At 35.4% G+C, this 10,260-nt stretch overlaps 1 protein-coding gene across 6 annotated transcripts in view; it reads left to right on the forward strand.

Annotated features, from left to right (window-relative positions):
• Positions 1-6,079, forward strand: part of ATRX (ATRX chromatin remodeler) — a 285,985-nt gene extending 279,906 nt beyond the window's left edge. For all 6 annotated transcript variants that reach the window (XM_019955726.2, XM_019955722.2, XM_019955724.2 and 3 more), the window contains 4 exons: positions 561-686; positions 1,448-1,543; positions 2,051-2,179; positions 3,225-6,079. In XM_019955726.2, coding sequence (XP_019811285.1) covers positions 561-686; positions 1,448-1,543; positions 2,051-2,179; positions 3,225-3,503 — 630 coding nt within the window. In that variant the 3' untranslated portion in view covers positions 3,504-6,079. The remainder of the gene's footprint in view (positions 1-560; positions 687-1,447; positions 1,544-2,050; positions 2,180-3,224) is intronic.
• Positions 6,080-10,260: the final 4,181 nt, after the last annotated feature.

Raw genomic sequence — 10,260 nt, forward strand, 5'->3', positions numbered from 1 at the left:
TTCCATCAACACCCTTACTGTAGTAACAGACATACAGGAACTTGAGTTTGGAGGTAGTGGTAAATGTTGCTTTAGCTTGTGTACCAAACTCAAAGTTTTGACCGATTATCAGAACACAAAAATACTCCATTATTGGACATTAATGTCAATCTACAGCAGCAACTTTATTTAAAATAGTTCCACCTCTGTTTTAAATACCACCTCACTTGAGCAAAAATGTGCCTGAGCATGGGAAACCTTATCCTAATACCCGAATCCATTTTAAACTCCTAATTCATTGTACTAAACTTCTTTAACATTGTGATTTTAGGAGTCTCATCAGAATTCTCTGAGTTGCCCCATACTGTGCAAATTATCAGAAAAGACTACACCTTTAGGGGTTAAAGCTTTCTGTGTAATAAGATCTTGGTTTCAGATGAAAAGGGTGTTTTATTTGTGTGTGGAAGAGTGTTAATAATTTCCTAGATCTGAGAATGTGGGTTTTTTTCTTAACCAGTAGGTGATGTAGAATTTCACGTTTTAAATCACAATGTGGAAAGTGCATAATTTTTTGTTTGTAGGGACTGACCATGCGTTTCAACATACCAACTGGGACCAATTTACCCCCTGTCAGTTTTAACTCTCAAACTCCTTATATTCCTTTCAATTTGGGAGCCCTATCAGCAATGAGTAATCAACAGCTGGAGGTAAGTTGTGAAGTACGAAAGTATTTTGCCTTGAATTAAAGGCAATTTCAAATGCCTTGTTGTTGAGGGTTTCCTATGCAGGAATATCACATTCCCCAAAAGATTACCTCTGAATAGACCAAGAAATTTTTCTTTTGTTTGTTGACCTTTTTGAACCAGCGTAGTTATAATAAAATGTGGTTTGTTCAGAGCACAAAGAAATCAGGCCTTGAATTAATATAGTTTGAATTATTTTAATTAAGAAACAATAGGGTAGCTGACTGGCTAGAGAAATAGCACTTTCTTCAGTTATAAAATATTTTGAATAAGCAAATTACTTAATGTTTGAAAGTGGGATAAATACACACATTGATCTACATTCTAAAGCAGTGAAGATGCTACTTTAAGTGTATGATAATGTACAGTATTATGAAATAATTTAAAAATAGGATCAATGATGAGTTAAATAAGAAAGACTAGGTTTTAATATACCAGTAATTAAATAATGTAATTGAATATGTGATATTCTTTTTAAAATGTGCTTATGGAGTCATTTAAATTATTAAATTATTGGTACAATAGAACCCAATTTTTATCTTCCTAACAAGACCCTCACTGATGAGTTTTACTCCATTTTATTGATGCTGAATTTTGCTGTACTTTTCAATTAAAGATTTTTAAGGCCACATGTTGTAAATTGGCAAGAGAAAGGCTCCCTATACTTTTAAAACTAAGCTGTCTTTTTATGTGCCCTGATAAAGATATTTCTTGCATTCTTCTAGGACCTCATTAATCAAGGAAGAGAAAAAGTTGTGGAAGCAACAAACAGTGTGACAGCAGTGAGGATTCAGCCTCTTGAAGATATAATTTCAGCTGTAGTAAGTTAATTGGCAATTGTCTTATACCAACTTGCAATTCTTATTCCCACCATTCATTCTGATTTTTGTTTTTTGCTTCACTACTTCTGTGGGGGAAAGACCGTAATTCTTATAACTTGATTTACAACAGTAAAACACTAGTGAACTGTATAATAGTGCCAAGCTATATATCTCAGTTTTATCAAGATGTTGGTACAAAAGAGAAATGTACAATTGAAGAATTGGGAAATCAGTTAATCATGGAAATGTATGTGTTGTTTATATAAACATATTTTAATTACCAGTTGCATGAATTAAATCCAAATAGTTTTTCTCTAGGCATAGCTAACCCTTGTACAACAGTGGACAGTTTAGTACCTTGCTTTTACATCATTGTCTTCTTTAGAAAAGATTAAAGGAAAAGGGGGAAAGAAAACTTTAAAAATCCTGAATATCTTTAAGGACCATAAATATTTTATTTTCTTCAATTCTACTGCAATAAGGAATAAATAGAAATTTTTCTTCCAGTGGAAGGAAAACATGAATCTCTCAGAGGCCCAGGTACAGGCATTAGCATTAAGTAGACAAGCCAGCCAGGAGCTTGATGTCAAACGAAGAGAGGCAATCTACAATGACGTGTTGACAAAACAACAGATGGTAAGAATTCAGAGTATCTCTAGGTTATGTTTAATTTTCTTGAATTTATAATAACGAGTTTGTGTGACATCTGTGTTGATATCTGTTCCCACATGTGGTTGGATGGATGGTCATTGGTTATTCCCAGAAGAAATTTTATTCATAAACCTAGTAATGTCAAATAAAGGTAATATCTTTTGTTGCAAAGGAGCAACAGCTTCCCAAATGAATCTCCTTGAAGTTTACATAGCATCTCTTCCATATAATTTCACTTTTGTATATTCTGGACATCTAGAAAGGAATTTTTGCCAGACTTTTCTTACCACATTTACTATTTTTAAACAACTTCCACAAATAAGTATACTTTTTAATATATTTAATTTGAGATAACAAGTGGAGCTATAAATGATACATGACACAGGTTCCTACTAAATTATGTAATTCTTTATAAGGCTAACATATTCCAGAATCCATGATTATCTTTGTTAGCATGGTTGTTTGGCAGCCATCTACCTTGCACTGGGAAATTTCAGCTCTTGACACCAGGGAATCAATTTCTGTGGCATGAATTTTACTTAGAAAGCACTGTAGAATTATGTGGTTTTAAATTATCTTAGGAAATCTGAGAATCTACATTCTAGGTAGGCAGGTAGGAATTACTCCCACTGCAAGTGCCTTTTCCCTTTGGTGTTTGTCACTAAAAGTGTTTGTCTGTCATCATGTGAAATATTCAAAAGAAGGACAAAGAAAGAGACTTGACAAAAAACTGCTGTAACTAATACTTGAGACTAATCACAGTGCAGGACAGGTTACTATAGCAACCAATTTAAATGCTGCTTGCACTACAATAGTCAAGTCATTAAGAGAATTTAGCCCTAAATGGTGTTACTAACTAGTTTCTACAGTAATGGTCCTGTGAATGCCATCAAATTAGTAATGGTGATAACAATAATATGTTTTTCTTTTGGTATGCTACCCCCTTAACAAATTGATTTTAACTCAAAATTTGATACTGCCTCTTTGAGACAGGTCATGCACTTGTAACAGCTCTCTTTTCTCTCCTTAGTTAATCAGCTGTGTTCAGCGAATACTTATGAACCGAAGGCTCCAGCAACAGTACAATCAGCAGCAGCAGCAGCAAATGACTTATCAACAAGCAACACTGGGTCACCTCATGATGCCAAAGCCTCCAAATTTAATCATGAATCCTTCTAACTACCAGCAGATTGATATGAGAGGAATGTATCAGTCGGTGGCTGGTGGTATGCAGCCACCACCATTACAACGTGCGCCACCCCCAATGAGAAGCAAAAATCCAGGACCTTCCCCAGGGAAATCAATGTGATTTTGCACTAAAAGCTTAAAAGATTGTTAAAATCATAGAAAGATCTTTTATTTTTTTAGGAATCAATGACTTAACAGAACTCAACTGTATAAATAGTTTGGTCCCCTTAAATGCCAATCTTCCATATTAGTTTTAAATTTTTTTTAATAGGGCATACCATTTCTTCCTGACATTTGTCAGTGATATTGCCTAGAATCTTCTTACACACATTGAGTACAGAAGATCTTTCAAATTGTTTTCAGTGAAAACAAGTCCTTCCATAACAGTAACAACTCCACAGGTTTCCTCTCTAAATTTTTATGCCTGCTTTTAGTGACCATAAAATTGTCATAAATTAATGAATTTATGAAAGAATACTGATTTATATATTCATTCTTTACATATAAAGACACACAGCTGAGTTCTTAGAGTTGATTCCTCAAGTTATGGAATACTTTTGTACTTATCCATTTCTTGACTAAAGTGATTGAAATGGTTTTAATGTTCTTTTGACTGAAGTCTGAAACTGGGCTCCTGCTATATCATCTCTGTGACTGAAAGTTAGAAATTAAGGGTTGGTTATCTTTGACACAGAATTGTGTGCAATATTGTTAAATACTACTGCTCTAAAACTTGGAGGAGTCTTACAGTTATCTTAGCATTGTATAAACAGCCTTAAGTATAGCCTAAGAAGAGAATTCTTTTTCTTCTTTAGTCTTTTTCTGCCATTTTTATTTTCAGTTATATGTGCTGAAATAATTACTGGTAAAATTTCAGGGTCGTGGATTATCTTCCACACTTGAATTTTCTCTCTCCTGGCACTAATATAAGGCACATCTCTTAACTGCTTGGTGCCAGTGCTAGTGCTTCATCCTGTTGCTGGCAGTGGGATGTGGACTAACAAAATCAAGTTCTAGCATTTTAGGAGGTTAAGGATGACGTTGTGGTTGTTAGCTTCACACCCTGTTTTATAAACACCATCAAAATGGCAGAACCATTGCTGACTTTAAGTTCACATGGGGAATGTGCTTTAAAACAATTCCCAGTACTGTCAGTATTGTGAAGTAATTCCTCCTAAAGATAAGGATCACTGGCTTCTATGCTCTTCCTCTTCTTTTCTCTCATCAGTATGTTGTTTTTCCCCAACTGTATTTTCTTACATAAATTCTGTTTTAAAGTTCAATTTTTTTTTTAGTTTAGATCTATGAGGCAATTTTCTAATCAAAATTCATCTAATGCCCTTTTATGAGGTTTTACATTGTCGTTTTTCTTAATCCAGGCTTGTAAAAATGACCTGTATGCTTATTCATGTACAATTTGGTTGCTTGAGTTTCTTAAAGAAAAAGATTGTTAGACTATGAGAGTCAACTCAACATGGCGAAACCATTTTTGAGATGGCGATGTAACATGTAGTGGAAATAGCTAACAAATTCCAAAAAAAAAAAAAAAAAAAGCTGGGTGGAGGATTTGCTCTAGGTATCACTGAGTTAGAATGAGTTTAACATTAGCTAAAACTGTTTTGAGTTGTTTGGACGATTAAGAGATGTCCACTTTTATCTTGAAAGAACTAGTGGTAGAACATTCAAGAGTACTAAGTTTGTCATATAGAATTTTGAGGTTTGGTGGATCCACCCTCCACGTTCCCATATTTGGATATTATGCCAGCCATATAATCAAATTTATTTCACTAGGGGGATGTGTTTTTACTTTAGAAGAAATGAAAAAGACAAGATTTGTGAAATAAATATTTGAAGACAGTATACTCTGGCCAGCTGTTATCAGTTGGTATTTCTACAAGTCCAGAATACTTTAAACCTGATTTACTCAACCTGGGAACTTTCACCATGGTCTGATTACTTGCTCAAAGACATAGACGTCAAAATTTTAGGCAACCTTCTAAACCTTTTTCATAATGAATGAAACTATGACTTAAAGAATAATACATAGAAAGGTTAATTGGAAATAGTTTGGGATAAAACTTGGATCAGTTTGCATACAATCTTCACTTGACATTTTAGCTACATAATATGTACTTTGAGTATAACATCAAGCTTTAACAAATATTTAAATATAAAATCATGTCAATAAGATACTAAAAGGCTCATTTTTATATTTGTTTTAGATGTTTTAAATAGTTGCAATGGCTTAAAAAATGATTTAAAATGTTGCTTGTAATACAGTTTTGCCTGCTAAATTCTCCACATTTTGTAACCTGTTTTATTTCTTCGGGTGTAAAGCGTTTTTGCTTAGTATTGTGATATTGTATATGTTTTGTCCCAGTTGTATAGTAATGTTTCAGTCCATCATCCAGCTTTGGCTGCTGAAATCATACAGCTGTGAAGACTTGCCTTTGTTTCTGTTAGACTGCTTTTCAGTTCCGTATTGAGTATCTTAAGTACTGTAGAAAAGATGTCACTTCTTCCTTTAAGGCTGTTTTGTAATATACATAAGGACTGGAATTGTGTTTTTAAAGAAAAGCATTCAAGTATGACAATAATACTATCTGTGTTTTCACCATTCAAAGTGCTGTTTAGTAGTTGAAACTTAAACTATTTAATGTCATTTAATAAAGTGACCAAAATGTGTTGTGCTCTTTATTGCATTTTCACAGCTTTGAAAATCTGTGCACATAATGTTTCATAGAAAATGTATAGCTTTTTATGTGCTATTTAATGGTGGTTCTTTTGCACATTTAGTTATTTAATATTGGGAGGTCAAGGAGTTTGGTTTTTGAATCTGTTCTATACTAAATTCTGTAAAAGGAGATCTCAAACCTCAAAAATAATTTACATACCAGGAAGCCTGTGTGTGTTTGTTAGTTTTGGTTGTCTGTGTGTAATCCAGCACCATTTCCTGCTTCCCAACAGCTGTGTCACTCATTTAAGTCGAGCAGACCTACCACTCCACAGTTGATACGAAAGCTGCTTACCATCCTGAAGCACTAGCAGGTTGATGGAAATTATCACCTGGCCTCCAAAGAAGCTGAATATTTTGCAGTCTTCCCTTAGCTATGCCCATTCTCCCTCTAATATCATAAAACCAGATACGTATTTCTGTACCCTAAACAAAACTTTCAGAACAGTTAAATATCCCAGTAAAAATTTTCCTTTGAGGGTGGCATGTTGTGCGATGTTTTAACAGTAAAATAGGTCATCCTTTTACATGTTTATTTCACTAACAACTACATTCAGGTTATTCCCCACCATGTTTCACCAGACTTAGTCTCAAGTGACTTTTGGCTATCTCCAAATCAAATCTAGCCTTAAAAGAGATGAAAATTCTTCCACCATTGATTTTTTTTTAAATATGTAATCTGTGCCAATCTAAAAGGAGTGACCAAGTTTCAGAAATGCTTTTTGTCTGTGCAACATTTTATATATGCTGTTATATGGAAGTGAATAAAAATTAAAAATCCAAAATATATACTGTTTCTAAGCTTAATATCTGTCAGGAACCAAACTGCCCACATCACTCATGTTGGATCTAATAAAAGAATGGTCCTTCTTGCCCCTGCCTAAGAGTTTTACTCCTCAAGAATATGTGCTGACATAAAATTTCTTTACATATACACTGCCACCCTCTCTTTGGAATAACCTTCCTGATACATTATGCCCACTTCACTAACTATGGGAATCACTCTTCCCCTCAGTCTAGGGATCTAATAGTGACCACTGCATACCTTCACCAAGGGAGGTGTGACAAGGAAAGCAGCATATCAATTGAGGCCTTTGTTAAAAACAATAAAGATAAAGCTTTAATTGAAGGAATGAAAGGATGGGAGAATCCTAAAATACTGAAGAGCCTCTTAATATTCAGAACTGCCCCATATTTCAAGCAGTCTCTACCCAGCAGCATTATTCCACATTCTGCTCCTGAACATTATGCCCTCACTTCTCCTCCCTGATAGAAACAGGGAGGGGCAGCTTGGCGCCAATCTCCTTTATTAAATAGACTTGGCTCCCTCCCTGCAGACCTCACATCAAATATATGTTGATTTTCAGTAAAGGTGAAGAAAGATGACATATGCAAGGATGGGGTTTGTTTCAGGTATATGAGGAGAAAGTGTATGAAAAGGAACAAAGGTAGAGAAGGATCAGGAAGAGACTAAGTTGGAGTGGATTGATGGAGGGTCTTGAAATCCTGAATGGGTAATTCAATACAGAGGATAACAAGGGATTGTGAGGCAGCTGATGTGTTCAAAGTAGCAGGTAAAGACAGTGATTTGGGCAGGGTTAATTTGAATGGTTTAGAATGTAACGTGAAGAAAGACTGCAGACAGGAAGATAGGTAATTAAGCATTCAGTGACCAGACTACTAACAATTTTAAGGACAAAAGGCAAAATCATTAGAAGTTGTATAGAACAGTGAACTTCTTAAATTGTGAGAAAAACCTTTTACCCTTCCCCATGGAGTCTGCTTTGTTCAGGATTTCTGACTTTACATGCAAAACTTCACTTACTCCGTGTTCACTTTCTCAAACCTAGTGGAAAATCCATAGTGGCGTTCCTGTTTCACAATTTTTCATTATTTCTAACTATCCTGTATACATATTTGCAGAAAGTAAGTTTGGTCCATTTAACTAAACTAAGTATAATTCTGCTTCTTCCTCAAGTTAATCTTCAAAGGGCTAAATCCATTCTTGTTACTTTTTCTTGAGACCCATCTAGTCCAAGGGCTAGTATCTCTGTTGGTAATGTTACATTCACAAGCTTCCCTTCGCATTTTCAAAGTAATTTGTGGTTATTATGTGTTAACCTGTATACCACATATGAAAAAAGTGAGGAGAATAACTACATTTTTCTCATGACAGTTAAGCTAAAAGACCAAATCTATTGCACTTAGGAGGCAGAAGATAAATTATAGTCAAATTATCTGAGTCTTTCATGTCTCATTTGGAAAATAGGACTTTAATAATACCTTAACTTTCTTGAATGCAGGAGGCCCAACCAGGTGATTTCTTGAGGTCTTTTTCAGCTCTTAGGGTTTAGACATGAGAAAACCACAGTTTGAAGCCAAAAGGCAATGTGTTTGTCTAAGGTTACACAGTAAGTTTGAACAGAATTGGAAATCCCTTCCCTTTAGCTAGCCCTCCCCCATTAAGCTATGCCTTTTCTTTTCCTCTGTTTAGAAAAATGAGAGGTCTGACAGGCATTTTAATGACAAAGCAGGTAAGTCAAGTTGTAATTGGCTCTAATTACTACTTCTACAAGCTGTAACCTCCTTTATCTTTTGCCCAGGGGCACTCAGAGCACTGTTTCTTATTCTGGAACTCTGCAGAAAATGAAAAAACATGTTTAAGGATCTGATTCTTACAGCTTGGTTGCTTGATTGGGTTATATACATGACAAAACATCAAGGTAAATATAAATCCACTTTTGTTAAGTCAACTTTTAAGCAAATAATTGGTAGCCTCCCATTTGATTGTTCATAACTCTGAAGCCCAAGTTAGGCCAATATTCAAATTGTCTGGTCTGGATAAGGTTTATAGTAAGTAGAAGGCAATATTGTCTTCTATTGACTCTTATGTGACAACACATATGACATGTTTTGAGATGTAGGTTTTATAATGGTTTATTCTTGTGATGAAAACTACAAAAGCTAACAGAAGAGTGAAAGGGTGATTATTTTCTTTGTAGCTGCTTGTTCCTACATGCCAGTAGCAAAGCAAGTAGAAGCTTGTGTCTAGTTCGCTGAATACATTTCAATGGGGAAAAAAAAAGTGGTTAATATAATCATTTGCAGTCTTGTTAGTTCATTCTCAGTTCTTGGTAGGTTTTCAATAATAAAACATGGAGGTTGGCCTTCAAAGGCTTTAGTGATACAGGCTTGCTTGGACCCTATCCTTAGCAAAGTAAACCTTTTATTATGTGTTTCCGCCCTCTCTTTGCACATCTTCCACACTCTACTGGATGTGCTAAGCTCAAACGTACCTGCCTGTGATTTTTTCCCCTTCTCCAAACTATCATTTCACCACCCATACATCCCTCTATATTCTAATACCTCATTGTGTGTGTGTATATGTGTGTATTTGTAGGGGAGGCTTATAAAATCATACAATTCTAGAGATGGTACGGGTCTTAGAGACCCTGTAGACTATCCCTCTATAGTCAGAAAATAAAGGTCCAGAGAGGGAAAGAGATACACAAGGGCACCTATATCTTCTAGCTTCTATTCCACTTCATTCCACTCTGTTCAGGTGCCCCCTATTACACAGGTATCCCAATTCATTTTTTTTTTTCAATATGCCTGACCACAATAAGCAAATTTTCAGAAACTGGAGCCTATTATGCAGAGTGAAGTAAGCCAGAAAGAAAAACACCTATACAGTATACTAACGCATATATATGGAATTTAGAAAGATGGTAACAATAACCCTGTATACGAGGCAGCAAAAGAGACACTGATGTATAGAACAGTCTTATGGACTCTGTGGGAGAGGGAGAGGGTGGGATGATTTGGGAGAATGGCATTGAAACATATATAATATCATATATGAAATGAGTCGCCAGTCCAGGTTCAATGCATGATACTGGATGCTTGGGGCTGGTGCACTGGGACGACCCAGAGGGATGGTACGGGGAGGGAGGAGGGAGGAGGGTTCAGGATGGGGAACACGTGTATACCTGTGGCAGATTCATGTTGACATATGGCAAAACCAATACAATATTGTAAAATTAAAAAATAAAATATATTTAAAGCTAAACAGAATCCAGCATTTAAAACCAAAAGATATTATTGTTCAATGCAAGCCCAGTGCAGTGTTTCCCATCAGCTTGGC

The sequence above is a fragment of the Bos indicus genome, chromosome X, assembly GCF_029378745.1.
Source record: "Bos indicus isolate NIAB-ARS_2022 breed Sahiwal x Tharparkar chromosome X, NIAB-ARS_B.indTharparkar_mat_pri_1.0, whole genome shotgun sequence".
Lineage (NCBI taxonomy): Eukaryota > Metazoa > Chordata > Mammalia > Artiodactyla > Bovidae > Bos > Bos indicus.